The sequence below is a fragment of the Pseudophryne corroboree genome, chromosome 4 (assembly GCF_028390025.1).
Source record: "Pseudophryne corroboree isolate aPseCor3 chromosome 4, aPseCor3.hap2, whole genome shotgun sequence".
In the NCBI taxonomy this organism is placed as follows: Eukaryota; Metazoa; Chordata; class Amphibia; order Anura; family Myobatrachidae; genus Pseudophryne; species Pseudophryne corroboree.
The window spans coordinates 799,127,993-799,144,301 of record NC_086447.1 but is presented as its reverse complement, the minus strand read 5'-3'; the positions used below and the strand labels follow the sequence as shown (position 1 = coordinate 799,144,301).

General features: G+C 43.9%; 1 protein-coding gene across 2 annotated transcripts in view; it reads left to right on the top strand.

Moving 5' to 3' along the window:
• SRBD1 (S1 RNA binding domain 1) overlaps positions 1-16,037 on the top strand; it is a 433,993-nt gene extending 417,956 nt beyond the window's left edge. For both annotated transcript variants that reach the window (XM_063918379.1, XM_063918380.1), the window contains exons 21-22: positions 11,651-11,835; positions 15,244-16,037. In XM_063918379.1, the coding sequence (XP_063774449.1) occupies positions 11,651-11,835; positions 15,244-15,533 (475 nt within the window). In that variant the 3' untranslated portion in view covers positions 15,534-16,037. The remainder of the gene's footprint in view (positions 1-11,650; positions 11,836-15,243) is intronic.
• Positions 16,038-16,309: the final 272 nt, after the last annotated feature.

Sequence of the window (16,309 nt, the reverse complement as noted above, 5' to 3'; positions counted from 1 at the left end):
CTAGAGCAGCTGCTGCCATTTTCTGCACCCCAGTTCCTATGTTTTCTTGCATAGTTAAGCCGCTTGGCCTTGTTTCTATGAAGAAGTTGTGTTTTTTTGCCCGCAATTCTTCCATGAAGACCACTTCTGGCTGAGTTCTTTGAACAGTAGATGGGTGTACCTGGGTCCCACTGCTTTCTGACTGTTCTGAGATGATGGTAATGCTGGACATCTTCCAATTTCGAAGGGAAGTAAGCATGATGTGACTTTCATCTGATGCACTAAGTTTCCTTGGCTGACCACTGCGTCTCCAGTCCTCAACATTGCTTGCTTCTTCAAAAGAGCTTGAACATCACATCTTGAAAACCCAGCCTACTTTGAAATCTTTGCCTGGGAGAGATCTTGCTGATGCAGATTAATGCTGTGCTCAATCTTGCCAATCTTGTCAATCTGTGACATGAAACACAACCTCACCTGTGAAGCAGAGTTTGGCTGTTCCTCTCCCAGTTTTAAGCCTCATACACAGCTGTTTCTGTTTCAGTTAATAACTGTGTTTCAACCTACATATGAAAATAATGATCACCTGACTATAATCCTATAAAATCCTTGACTTTGTGAAAGTGTACCTATGAGTATTTATGCTGTTGTGAAGGCAAAGGGTGGTCACACCAAATATTGATTTGATTTAGATTTCTCTTCTGTTCATTCACTTTGCATTTTGTTAATTGATAAAAATAAACTTTTAACACTTTTATTTTTGAAAGCATTCTTACCTTGCAGCATTTTTCCCACACCTGCCTAAAACTTTTGCGCAGTATTGTACATACGGATATGTATATATAAGTTTGGGCACGCGCTGCCGGAATCCCGGCGGTCATCATATTGACTCCGGGATTCTGGCAGCAGAAGGCCGGTGGGGGGGTGGATGACAAAAGTTTTGCTTAATAAAACTAAAATGTTGATGCATAGTAGGCACTTGTTGCCTCTAATTTATTAATAATTTTGATTAGTCCTGCAAGTGCCGCCTATCTCCCTCTGTTCATATATCTATCTATCTATCTATCTATCTATCTATCTATCTTTCTATAAATGTATTTTTTTTTTTTTTGTAAATCAGTATATCTACACATATAATAAAATTGTAAGGCTTGTGTGTGTACATAGGAATTTTTTGGGGGAGAAATATACTTCTAGGGACTGTTTGTGAACTATGGAGACAAAAAACAGAAATTTCCGATTTTTTTGTCTGTCTTTTCGTTTTGGCACACACAAAAACTACTGGATAAATTTGGAACCCGTTTTCACTATTGTATAGCATAGTGACTAAGAAATTGAGGTATGTATTATCTCAATGTGACAACAGGGAGAGGAGCAATAAAGGAAAAACCAGATGCTTGACACTTTACATGTGCAGTGCAGGATCCTCAAGTCCAAAAAGACTATATGTATATAAATATGTCCCAGCACTGTCACAGTGCTCCCTGGACTGGTGGGGCTGGGCTGCTTTGGTGTAGCACACTGTAATATTTAATTAGCACTTTTTGTAATACTTTTAGTTATTATTTACTAATACTACTACTTTAAGTTTTTTAATTGCACTTTTCACTTGTGTATCACTTTTTGTACATAGCTTTAGCTTGTTTCTTATTCAAATTCACTAACACTTTAAGCTAGCCATACATCAGACCAACTTTTCTCCAACACTCCAAACTTCCAACCATCCAACTTGTCTGTTCAACTAAAACAGTGCCCCATACATCTCACCAACTTTTTACCAGTGCTCCACACATCTAACCAACTTTTCATCAGACCAACCAACCTTCCAACTTCTGTCCAACTTGTGATGTCACCGAAGTAGGCGGACAGTGCCTTCCTACAGTTCTTCAGTTTTGTTTTGTTTTTTTCATTTCAAAACATGCAGAATTGTCTTTTTTTCAGTGAAACTGGGCTTTTCTTTCACCACCATACATTTATTAGATTTACTTGTTTTTATACTGAACTATGGATATACCAGCATGGTTGGGCTGCCAAGGCAAATTATATATATATATATATATATATATATATACCAGATGTAGATATTCGGCACTCCCAATGTAGTAAAATGTACAGCTTGCCTGGTGCCCTCCTGAGCTTCAAAAAGCAAACATATCACAAACGATAGGCGGCACTCTAGGACTTTTCAAAAATCAAGAACATACGTGACCCTGTTCTGACAGCTTAACGTTTTGGTTTCGGTCATTTTCAATCCGCCACACTTTGCTGGCGGAATCTAATAAAAAATTTTAAAAACATGTTTTTTTTGGTGTTTTTTTGGGTGGGTAATAGCATATCTATTTATATTAGAAGGGATTAGGTACTTGGTTTGTCTTTTTTGGAGGCACAAGTATTATATATTTTTTAAAAGATTATTATTATTATTATTATTATTATTATTATTTTTAAATGGAATGGGAAAAACCTGAAAAAAAATTGCGTGGGGTCCCCCCTCCAAAGCATAACCAGCCTCGGGCTCTTCGAGCCAATCCTGGTTCTAAAAATCCGGGGGAAAAACGGACAGGGGATCCCCCGTATTTTTAAAACCAGCACCGGGCTCTGCGCCTGGTGCTGGTGCAAAAAATACGGGGGACAAAAAGAGTAGGGGTCCCCCGTATTTTTTACACCAGCATCGGGCTCCACTAGCTGGACAGATAATGCCACAGCCGGGGGTCACTTTTATACAGTGCCCTGCGGCCGTGGCATTAAATATCCAACTAGTCACCCCTGGCCGGGGTACCCTGGGGGAGTGGGGACCCCTTCAATCAAGGGGTCCCCCTCCCCAGCCACCCAAGGGCCAGGGGTGAAGCCCGAGGCTGTCCCCCCCATCCAAAGGCTGCGGATGGGGGGCTGATAGCCTTGAGAAAATTAAAAGAATATTGTTTTTTTCAGTAGTACTACAAGTCCCAGCAAGCCTCCCCCGCAAGCTGGTACTTGGAGAACCACAAGTACCAGCATGCGGGAGAAAAACGGGCCCGCTGGTACCTGTAGTTCTAATGGAAAAAAAATACCCAAACAAAAACAGGAGACACACACCGTGACAGTAAAACTTTATTTAACACATGTCGACACACACATACTTACCTATGTTGACACGAAGCAGTCGGTCCTCTTCTCCAAGTAGAATCCACGGGTACCTGAAAATAAAAGATAATTATTCTCACCTGATCCAGGGTCCAGATTATAATCCACGTACTTGGCAAAACAACAAACCGAACACCCGGACCAAACGGACTGAAAGGGGTCCCATGTTTACACATGGGAACCCTTTCCACGAATGCAGAGACACCCCGGTCACAGCTGTCACAGAAGTGTCTCTTCAGCCAATCAGGAAGCGCCACTCCGTGGCACTCACCTGATTGTCTCCGTGCGCGTCTGAAGTGACAGAAGGCTTGCGGAGGGGGGCCGCGGGGGGGGGGGGGGTGAATTAGCGGTGCAGGAGCCGCTGCGGGCGGAGGGAGGCGCGGGGGGGGGGGGGGTGAATTACCGGTGCGGGAGCCGGTGCGGGCTGGAGCTGGCCCTGGTGGTGGTGAGGGGGAAGGGGTGCCGCGATCTTGGGGGGCAGTGACTGCAGGAGGGGAGCAGAGGTCCCGCGATCGTGGATGATATGCGGGGGGTGCCGAGATCGCGGGTGATATGCGGGGGTGCCGCGATCGTGGGTGGGGTGCGGGGGGTGCCGCGATCGCGGGTGGGGTGTGGGGGGTGCCGCGATCGTGGGTGGGGTGTGGGGGGGTGCCGCGATTGCGGGTAAGTTGCGGGGGGTGCCGCGATTGCGGGTAAGCTGCGGAGGGGTGCCGCGATTGTGGGTAAACTGCGGGGGGTGCCATGATTGCGGGTAAGTTGCGGGGGGTGCCGCGATTGCGGGTAAGCTGCGGGGGGTGCCGTGATCACGGGTGGGGTGCGGGGGGTGCCGCGATCGCGGGTGGGGTGCGGGGGTGCCGCAACCGCAGGTGGGGTGCCAGTGATCGGGGGTGGCGTGCGTGGGTGCAGCAATCATGGGTGGGGTGCGGGGGGTGCCGCGATCGTGGGGTATCGCGGGAGGGGTGCCACTGCTGGGTGTCCTGTGACAGTGGCAGCCCGGCAGCAGTGATGTGCTACCGTAGCTGCCCCTGCACCTCCTCCCGCTCCGCCGCCGCTCCACAGGGTCTGCTGTGACCGGGGCAGCCTGGCAGCAGTGATGAACTGCCGCAGGCTGCCCCTGGTCCTCCTCCCGCTCCGCCGCCGCCGCCGTTTCACGGGGACCCGCTGTGACAGGGGCAGCCCGGCAGCAGTGATGAACTGCCGCAGCTGCCCCTGCACCTCCTCCCGCTCCGCCGCCGCTCCACGGGGACCCGCTGTGACAGGGGCAGCCCGGCAGCAGTGATGAACTGCCGCAGCTGCCCCTGCACCTCCTCCCGCTCTGCCGCCGCTCCACGGGTCCCGCTGTGACAGGGGCAGCCCGGCAGCAGTGATGACCTGCCGCAGCTGCCCCTGAACCTCCCGGCTCGTGCTGCCCAGTAGGCAGTGATCGGGAAGAAGTAGGCGGACACTGCTGGTCAGTGTCCGCCTGCTTATCGTTCAGTTGGGGGGAAAGTTTCCCCTACACCTGAACGATTAGTTGGGAAAATCAAACAGGTTTGATTTTCCCAACTAGTTGGACAGACCGTTTCTGGCCGTTTTTCAGCGTGTGGGAGCAAACGGCTGATAATCGTTTGCTCCCACACACTGCCAGATTATCGTTCCAACCAGCCAACTAGTTGGCTGGTTGGAACGATATCTTCCTGATGTATGGCCAGCATTAGCCTCTCACTGGTGTGCTGCCCTGGGGTTTGGAGTTTCTGGGTATCGCACCCCGGACTTAGATTTAATATTAGGGACCCCTGGTACTCAGAGACGCCTTGAAGTTGGCCTGGGACTTACCATATCTTTGCAAATATATGCAGCTGAGATCTCTGAATGATCTACCACCATGCAGTTTTCAAATCCTTTTGCTGATGTCATTCTGAGTGCTGGGGGATACCTGTTTTTTGTTTCTTTATTCAGAATAACCGCTCCTCCCCCCTCCTTCCCTTTTCAGGCATCTGGATGGCATTACTAATTGGATTGGTCAGTTACCAAATTGCATGTTGATGAATATAAATATATACATATATTGCACACCTCAAATGCAAAGATATCTATTTCGCATGAAAATCCAATCAGTCACTAGTTAGGCAGGTTATCTTGACCCATGAGGTTTCAGTTTACACGTCAAATCAGTAGATAGCACACCAAGACAAATACTACACACTATGGTTACGCACGATGTGAGTTGATATATATCATAGAGTCACTGGTCATGTTACTTGCAACCTTCAACAATTTTCCTTTTCAATTCACACACCTGCAGTTTCCTGTAAGAGTCTGCTTCGCTATGAAGATCAACAAGTCACAGGGGCAAACATTCAGGGCTGCAGGCTTAGGACCAGCTGCTTCTCCAATGGGCAGCTTTATGATGCTTGCCCCAATGATTCTTTTGTGTTAATCCCTGAAGGAAAAACAGCAAATATTTTTTATAAAGAATTTTTTTGATCCATGTGTACAATATAAAATATACGTCACAATATTAGATTTCACTACTGTCTTTGTAAATTTAGTTATACTGAGCAATAACAGACATCCACTCGAGTGAAGCCATGGGCAAACGCTAGTATGTATGTGTGTGTGTATATATAAGTATATCCTATATAATAGAAGGCTAACGCTGCTCCTCACATCTATGGGGGAATTCAAGTGTGTTGCTCTCCGGCAGCCACTAGATGGCGCCCGATGAAGCAATTCAAGTGTTCTCCGTTCGGCCGCGTAGAAGCCACCGACGCTGACTGTTATGTTCTGTCATTTTGATGGGCTTGTAACTAGTATATATATTGTATATTTATAAATCATTTAATTTTACTTATTTTTTTTTTTTTTAAATGCCTTTATGTTACTTGACCAGTAACATCACAAGGCGGGTGAGAGGATGCAGGCCGTGCCAGGGTGTGACACCTGGAGGGGGTGACACCAAAATGTCGGCTCTTCCACAGTGACAGTAGCCAGGTGCTGCAGTGTGAAAGTTTCCTACAACACCCGACTCCTGTCATAGAAGAGGAGCCGACAGCGCAGGCAGACTGTCTCCTGGGGTAGTTCAGTACAGCCCAGGTGGGCACTCCCCCAGAGTGACGATTTTCGGGATCCCAGCGAGACCACGGTCCCTCTATATACGGCCACACCCCCTTTTTGCCCCGAGCGCGCTGAAAGATCAGGGGTGCGCACCGGGTGTCACCACACCCGTAACACCTCAGCCTGCAGCCCCATCTTTGGAGCCGCCCCCGTACTTGACACATAATTTAGGGGCATTAGTGGTAGAACTAGATATCATGAGAATGAATATAAGAGAAATAAAAGTTAATTTTGTTATGTAATAGCGTGCACCTGTAAAAATAAGTAATTAGGAACAAAGCTGCAGATTTAGACCTGAAGGAATTTATTAGTATGGGATTATTAGTAGAGATGGAGATCTCAGATAATGTGATTTTGTTCATTATTATTTTTCCTGGCCTGTATGTATAAATTGTGCTTAGGTTTTGGTGATGCTTCAACGAATGACACCATAACATAACAGCAGTCACGTTCTGGTCAAGCAGATAATTATATTACATCTTCATGTAATGTAGACAGTTTGGGATTTCTCCAGTCTCATTGCTGTCTTACTACTCTATGCAGACCGGGTATATTTAGAACTAAACAAGGACAGTGTCTCCCATTTCAACAAGTTCACAGTCTAGGCTATAGCCATAAGATATCGGTTTCCTGTTCTGTCACTCATCCTGTCGTCCATACAAAGCTGTCCCTTGCCTTCTCTAAAGTATAATGTCCCTAGCTAGCTACTACATTAAATGCCCTTCACACTTTCTCCCCTACACATACCATTATCTATATATTAATAGCAGAAGGAACTTTTATGAGTGACATATTTCTATGATGCCGCTGTCTGAGCAGGGCACATCATATACCAAATTTAAGGTCTTGGTCTATAGATTTGCAGAAAAATATTGGTTTTGTAATTGGTTGCTTCGTTACTGAGTTATGTGGCACCTGCTATATACAATGCATCACCATTGTGCTCTGGAAAATGTGACAGTTGGTGAACTCTCATTGTGCACCTGTTGCATTACTGGAACATGTGACCTTCTGGATGGTCTGGAAACCGTGACAGTTATTTGCAGCAAGGATTTTTCAAAATTCGACTCCTAAGGGTGTGAAAAGGGTTAAATGTTCCGTCCAGCAAAGTGTTGACACCATTTGTGTCCGTAGCGCCGTACAGGGAAAAATACGGTGGTATGGAGAAACAGTACAGTGTAAAAGGTTCATCAAACAGTACACAGGGAAAAATAAAACAGTGATTGAATGATACAGCTTCGTGACAGAAATTAACAGTAGCATTTAGTGAGCCATTGCCCTCGAAAGGCAGACGGAAAGGATCATAGTCACTGACAGTGAGTGGGAGCGCACTATAATACGGCGATAGTGCAGAGAGAGATCAAGAGTGCGGAGGGCCCTGCTCATGACAGCTTATTGTCTGGGACAGGAGTAGGAAACTTGTGACACTCCAGCTGCTATAGAACTACACATCCCAGCATGTCCTGCCACTGTTTTTCTGTTAGGTCATGCAAAAACTGTAACAGGGCATGCTGGGTTATGTAGTTCCACAGAAGCTGGAGTGCCACACATTGCCTCTCCCAGGTCTAAAGGGCCCCATACACTACTACGACATGTTCGACCGTCATGTTGCAGGCGATAACCCCGGCGGCCTCCCGGGCGGCAGGATCACCCAAGATATATCGTATGTTGTCCTTTTGCATACGATATATCTTGGGTGATCCCAGCCATGCCTGCGGGGTCCGACATATCACAAGTGCAGCACGCTCAATCTGGAGGATCTGATCCCATGCTCACAGGAACGCGCATCGGATCAGAAACACCTCCAAAATGCCTGATTTTACCCCACATATCGGGCCAAATGCCCGAAATCGGGCATTATCGTTGTAGTGTATGGGGCCCTTAAGGCATGACATTTTCCTGCAATAAATTCTTTCTTGATCATTCGCCCCTATAGTAAGCTGTTGCATCAGCCTTACTGCTATTTTATCCTGCTACCTCTCTATTTTCCCGCCATACAGTCCCTCAAGTTTGGGCTATCTGTGACCAGCACAACTGGAACATGTTAAAAGGGGATCTGGTCTCTAGGTCAACAAGACTTAGGTCCACAATGTCTAGGTCGACCACTATTGGTTGACATGGTTTCTAGGTCGACATGACAAAAGGTCGACATTAGTTTTTCACTTTTTTATTTTTCATACTTTACGATCCACATAGACTACAATTGGGAACTGTAACCTTTGCCGAGCGCTGCGGTAGCGGTGTGAGGCACTTTGCTCGCCATGCGAGGGGACACGGTGCACTAATTGGGGTTCCTGGTCACTCTACAAAGAAAACAGCACCAAACCCCCCCCAAAGAACTCATGTCGACCTTTTATCTTGTCGACCTAGAGTACCTGTCGACAGTGCCGTCTTAACAGCAGTGTGGGCCCCTGGGCACAACAATGCACTGGGGCCCCTACCTATCCTTCAGCAGTAGGGGTTGGGCGTGCTATTAGCAGCAGCTTTGATGTCCCATGGGCGGTAGAGGGTGTTCTATCTTCAGCTCAGCATGTAGGACCTGGAGCAGTAATTTCTGCTAATGAATCCTTTACTGCACAGATGCAGCGAAGGGAACACTAAACTGTATAAGGAGGCATTGGGCTGAATGAAGGGGCCCTGGTACATGACTACCAGGGTGGTAGGGGGTTTTTAATACGCAGGGGAGGGGTGGATAGTGGAGTGGGCTTAATATTCACCATTTTCCGGTGGGAGGGCAGCTTGCTTGACTGCAGATATCTCCAGTTCCTGGAAAGAGATTTCTTAGCTTTGAATGGGACAAAAACACCAGAAAGTCCCACCTATCAGGAGGTACAAGGGACTTGGGGATCAGAGTTCAGAAGCCAGCAAAATCCACCAACGAAAATATAAAACTGCATATTAGGTGTGCAGAGATAGAGCAGGGACCAGCTGCTAGAAGGCTGATATCTCTGGTTCTCGGCATAGTAAAGACAAACTGCCAGTGTTCACCAAAAGGGGAGAGTCCCAGTTTTTGGATTATACCTTCAGAAAAACTATAAGTCAAACAGAATCTGAGATATCTGGCTGGAAAGAGCAATTAACAGGCTTGGATGGGGACCACTTCTTTGAATTTGGATATCTCTGGTTCCCCTGGCCCGATTTTCAAAAATCTGGTACCCCTGGAAAGAGGGGACCCTCAGCTATCAGCCTAGGGCCCTTATACTCCTGGGGCCCTTGGGCAAGTGCCCATTGAGCCCATACGAAAAGACGGCCCTGCCTGTCGACCTACTTACTGTCGACCAATCGTGTACGACCTAAGTCTAGTCTATCTAACATACCACACCCGTTAAAAGTAAGGCAGGTACTTGTATTGGTAATGAAAACAGGGTGTGATTTTGTTGTTTTAGAAAGATTTTAGTTGATGCATACTTGGTATGATTGACTGCAGCTTTCCCTGTGTGCTGAAACCCATACGACCAGCCGGAAGTGTCCAAAATACTTGATTTAAATGGAAAAAAGCCCCTTGAGGACAATCTAATTTATGTCATCTTCCTTTTAATTTCTTCACCTTGAAGTGCTCTCAAAATCAAGTCATTATGTAACTCTCTTCTTAACATTGACTTTTAAAAATAGAGCCAATCGATACAGTGCATTATCAGTAAAGCATTACACGGTGCTACATATTGATTGCTCTCCTGTCTTCAACTTTATCCTGGCCATCCTCAATCCATGTTTGAGCAGAAACTGGATATTATATATCCAGCCATATTCAAAGTCTGGAAACAAGCCGGGTTTGGCAACATCCTGTTTTAAACTGGCCAGTTCTGTTGGTAACAATTGTGCAATCGATAGCTGAGTGTTGAGGCTGGTTTTCTCAGTATAAAATATGACCCTGTTTGAAGGTGGATAATCTTTTTAAGTAAACTCTGTGTATGGATTTAAAACTTGCATTTTAAAAGCAAGAGACAGTTTTCAAAGACTTAACCCGTTTTTTTTTCTCCTGATGTGTAAAGCTATTAAAAGGACATTCTAGAATCAGAATTTCATTGATGTTTTCCTGGCGATGACTTAGCCTTCCGGTAATTTAGTTACAGTGCTTAAATCTCTCAGTGTATGTAACGCAATGATGTTTGTAGAATTTTTCATCATCTTTAGATGTGGTGGAGTAACAGTCATGTTTTAGTAATACTTATAGTAAAATGGATGACTCGTTGTTAAATCAGATATTCTCAGATATGTTGCATCTTGACAAGGTATTAAAGTATACAAATTGTTGGTACTGTAAATGCATTTTCTTTAATAATATACATGGCAGGAAGAGCCATGTGATTAAAAGGAATGATGTTCTCACTTGTTTTATTGGCCTGTTTTCTACTGGGCCTGTGCTAGCAAGTTTCTCAATAAGATATATATGTCACAGGTAAGGTAAGCAGATAGCATATACTGGGGCAGATGTATTAACCTGGAGAAGGCATAAGGAAGTGATAAACCAGTGATATGTGCAAGGTGATAATGCATCAGCCAATCAGCTCCTAACTGTTAATTTACATATTGGAGCTGATTGGCTGGTTCGTTTATCACCTTACACATATCACTGGTTTATCACTTCCTTATGCCTTCTCCAGGTTAATACATCTGCCCCTGTGTCTGTAAAATTCTGCAGGATTGTGATGTTACAGATGTGTCCACATACACTTATCTTCAAATCGCACAAAGAGCCCTGTTTGGCGCGTCACAGACCTTGCGTCTTAGCTGCACCATGCAACTTTTTCTTAAACTATCTGTCTTAATCTGCGACTTTATATCAAAAATACTTATCCTAGGTACCCATATAAGGGAATTTAATTGCGGCTAAGGGGGGAATTCAGCTAGCTTCAGTAGATTACTACCCGGGTGACCTGTCCAATTAGCCCCGAAGGTGGCAGTCATCTGGGAGTTTTTTTTCACCTGCCACAGCGGGTCGAAAAAAAAATCTCCAATAACTCAGAGTTTAAAGAGTGGCGCTACTGCATTCACGCACAAATTTGTGAACTTTTCACAAATTATGTGAGTTAACACATTTAAGTTACCTAAGATGTAAAACTCAGGAAAAAGTACGCCAGCACCTTCTAAAGAGGAGAAGTGAAGGTGTTGTCAATAGCGAACTAATCAGATTCTAGCTCTCATTTATCTAGTACATTTTATAAAATAACTAGAATCTGATTGGTTTCTGTGGGCAACATTGCTATTGTTCTCTTTAGAAGTTTTGAGTAATATCCACCATAGGTGTAAGTGATTCCTTTCTCCCATCTATGTTAACACTCTGTTAACAATCTTTGTGAATGTCTACCAATAGTGAAGTTGTGTTTCATCTTCTCATTACTCTATATATCATGCATTTTCTGTATATTTTTGCTATGATCACTTCTACCTATGATATTTCATACATCTATAGCTGGCTCAGGCCCTTCAGTAAACTGGTGTTTGTCCATTGCAGGTTTCTTACCATGGTGGATGGAAGTGCTGATGACATCGGGACAGAGAACCTACAGAAGCAAATTAATGGATTCGTTCAAAGAGAAGGCATCGATACTGTAGCTGGAAAACTGAAGACCACAGTGCTGACATTACAGCTTATCATCGATGGCCTCTGCCAGCCTGAAGGCTACGACATTCGCACAGGTACCGTAAAGAGCTAACATCCTTCTAATTGGTATCCGGTTGATAGATAGACAGTGTCTAGTTAGACAGTCAATAGATAGACACCATATGTTAGACAGACATTAGGTCGACAGGGTCATAAGGTCGACATGAAAAAAGTAAACAGTACAGAAGGTCGACAGGTCAAAAGGTCGACGTGGTCAAAAGGTCGACATGAAAAAGATAGACAAATGGTTTTTTTAAATGTAACATGTTTTTGGACTATTTCATACTTTATCTATCCATGTCGGCATAGAGTTGGTTATAAACCTTGTGACGAGTGCAGCGAGCCACCGTGCCCGAAGCGTGGTGAGCAAAGCAAGCCCCAGGAGGGTATGCCTTTCTACAATTGGGGGTCCCAGATGACAAAACTATCCACACAAACCACAAAAATGCAAAAAACATGCTGTCTACCTTTTTTATGTCGACCATTTTCATGTCGACCTTTTGACCCTGTCAACCTTTTGACCTGTCGACCTTTTTGTACTGTCTACCTTTTTCATGTCGACCTTTTGGCCCTGTCGACATTTTGACCCTGTCGACCTAACCTTATGAAAACAGTAATATTAGCTCATACTTTTCAGTGCCTAATATAAGAGCCATACATGAGAACAGGTAATAGTAATTATCTGGAAATTTAATTTGTTATTGTCTTTCAGTGTTGCCATTATTTCTGAAATAATATTATGTAAGAATTTAACATTCCTAACGGATTCAGTATGATATCCCGATGGACAGGATGCCTGCTGTCCTGACAGCGGAATCCCGGCCATCCGAATCCAGACAGCCACTCCAAAAGTACCCTAACACTCCCCTACCCTAACTCTAACCCTTCCATGTGTCTGCCTAACCCTCCCCAGTGTTGCCCAACCCTCACATCCCTGCTGCCTAAACCTAACCGTCCCTGCTTGGTGCCTAACCCTAACCTCCCCTTCCAAGTACCTAACCCTAACCCCCCCTCCTCGCTACCTAACCATAACCTCTCCGTCCCTGCACCCTAACTCTCCATCTAATGCCTGACCTCCTTAATATTCTTGCAATCTACAGTGAGGGGTACATTATTCCATCACTATATGAAGCTCTATATACACTTATATTTTTCTCCCATTAATATAAGCATACATATTCATCATTATTTTTGATTCTTTATAGTAACCTGTATATGGTGTTTATCTTTGGGGTATACAAAAGGATCTTCTCTGTACAAGTGTTTAGAAGAAAGTAATTTTTCATGAGAAGCTTCAAACAGAACACGGCGTTACACTAAAATAATAATCCCTATTTTAATGTTAGTCTTGTAGCTGGACACCATATCCTCTCAATCTGAACTTTTACAAAGACTTTGATTGAAGAGATCAGTGAAAACTGTATTTCTTTTTTTTGATCGCGCTCATAAATCACCCATTTATCAGATTCAGCATCAGCCGTCCCAAGAAATAACATTTACTCCTTGAAGTCTGCCCTGTCATAAGCTAACCACAGTCTTCCAACCGTCTCTGGTGGCTTTATTTAATAAGTGCGCATTTCTTGATTCACAATTTATATGGCATGTAATTTATTTTCAGATTTGAATTCATTTCCTGAATATGTGGTCGCCTGACCACAAAAATGAGTTGTTTCACAGTACAACTTTCCCTCTTGTGCACGTATGATTTGTGTTTCTTTATAGATGTTCCCTAGATGATTACAATTCTTTTTTTTGTTATAGGATTTATAACGATTATTGTGCCGGTATTTATATTCAGCCTCTGCTATAGGAAAATGATGTGGCTTATGAGAAACATCAAGTTTTCGGCATTTTCTAATTTCTACATATAATATAAGGCTAAAAGGGGTAACCATCGGCCTTTGGTTCTCTAACTGGACTACACTCTCATCATGCCTCAGCTGCCTCTGCATCAACTTGTGGTTCTCCAGTGTGCTACAAGTACAAGCATGCATTACGTGCTTAGCTTTTGAATTGTAGATATTAAGTTTCATTATAAGCCAGCAGAAGCACTTAGTAAGGGATGTAGTTATGTTACCTCCCCCTACATCCCGAATCGCCTGACAATCCCGACAGTCGGGAATAGAACCTGTGGCGAGCGTAGCACCGAGCTTCGTTGGGTTCCCTTCCCTCTCCCCCCCCCCCCCCACCCCCCTCCTCCCAGCCAGCATACAGTGGCTGTGATTCTGACTGCCGGGATCCCGGGCACTGGTAAAAAAAATACCCAACCTGTGAGTAGATGCTCTCGTCGCTTAGAAGTAAGTTTGATAATTCAATGATAAGTGTGTTCCTTTCATCTACTGATTAAATGCACATTTTAAGGTTTTTGTAGTCAGAAATTGAACTTCAACTGCCCACCGTTATTCTTATCTTCATACTCCATGCCTTCGAAAGGTTACTACCACCAGTGTGCCCACCCTCTCTGTTCATAATGTACAATTTTCTACCACATTTTTCACTAAATGTATTGTCAATGCCCTACCATTTGCTAACCTACAAATATTAACATAATCACGGCCTATTTAATTTGTTTCCTAATACTAATCAACTTGCTTATTATCATCCACCTCTGCTTATTCATTCTATATTGTGTATCCCTCCAATGTACTACAAGATTATTCACTATTGTCTTTCTAGTGACACTTACCTGTCACCAGTCTCTGTTCTAGAACATGAGTATATGATTTTCCATCTTTCAAAAGCATTAGCATGAGTACTGTATATAATTGTCAATCTTTCAAAAGATTTCACCTATACACCTTCCCTTTCTCCCATCTACTCTTCCATTCTCCTTTCCAGCTTCCCTTTCTCTTATTCGCCATCCCGTTCTCACAATCACTGTTTCATTCTCCCATCTAACCTCTTTTCTCCCATCCACCCTTGCACTCTTTCATTCACGTTACCTTTCTCTCACTCACCTTTCACTTTCCCATCCACCTTCCCATTCTACCATCCACTCTCCTGTCCACCCTCCCTTTGTCCCGTCCATCCTCCATTTCTTCCATCCTTTCTCCCCTTCTTCCTCCCTTTACGTCATCCTCCCTTTCACTCTACCAATCCACCCTTCTTTCTCCTTGTCACCCTACCTCATCTTCCATCCACTCTCTCTTCTGCCACCCAACTGCCTTTCTCCCGTTCACCCATTCATTGCTGTCATCCACCCTTTCTCTCTACCATTCACCCTTCTTTCTCCCAGTCGCACCCCCCCTTCCCATTCTCCCGTCCATTCTCTCTTCTGCCACCCATCCTCACTTTGTCCCATCTACCCACCCTTTCTCTCGTCCACTCTCCTATTCTTCCTACAATCCATCAGTGCACTTGTCTATTCGATGTACTCAATTTGTAATAATGGAGCAAAGTTCTGATTTCAAGAAACAGTCAACAAAATTATGTTCTTTTTACAGAATTTGACAAAACAGACTTCAAAACCAATATTGTCTGCCTCGAAGATCTGAAGGTCGGGACTATCCTAACTGGGAAAGTAGAAAATGCAACATTGTTTGGTGTTTTTGTAGATATTGGTGTGGGCAAGGCCGGCTTAATCCCCATGAGATATATATCGGAGGAAAAACTATCCAAGGAAAAGAGGAGAAGAAGTCTTGGATTAGGACCTGGAGAACGAGTGGAAGTTAGAGTAATAAATATCGACATTAGACAGTCGAGGATAACTCTGGAACTTTTGCGTGTTTTATAATGTTGTTGGATGTTTTCAGCTGCTACTAGTAGAAATTCTACTGTTCTGACATCTAAAGTGCCTCCATGATTTAGGATTTGGAGCAGACATGCCAGTCAGAAGTAAACTCTGGCAGGATACATTGTTATTTTTGTAACGCCAAGTTATTTCCTCTCACATCACCATCACACATGTCTGAAATGTCCTCTCCGTGCTTTTTATTTCCCTCTAATATTAGCAGAACTATTGAGACTGGGAGCTTTTGAACTCTTAAACTATAAATATTAATTGCAGCACAGCTAACCCTTCATTCATGTTAATGGTGCAGATACATTCCCAGTAATGTTGTTCCAAATAATATTGTGCTTTTTTTATTTGACATTTGATCTCTTAATTTTTTTTTTACGTGAACAGGTAAAGCCTAGTTTTCCTTACAGTGAGTTTAAAATGGAATATGCTATATTGTGCACATTCTGCTGTTGATTTGCTGTGTTGCTAAATGTGTTAAAGGTGCTTTATCCTCAATTGTTATCTTTCCTTGTCTTTCTCTAATGGCAATATGATGAATGTGTGAATGTACTGTAATAAATGTATAATTGTGTGCATATTTTATACGTCATGTATCACTACAGTAACTGCAGTGATACATTATGTCTAAAATGTTGCCCTTCAAGATTAAAATATACCCTCCTCCCTGATTAGGTGCAGGGTGCTAGAGTTAACACTGCATATTATGTGACCTTACCTTTATATTCTGGTATGATGCTGCTACATTTAGGGGTCACCTGTTAGTAGAA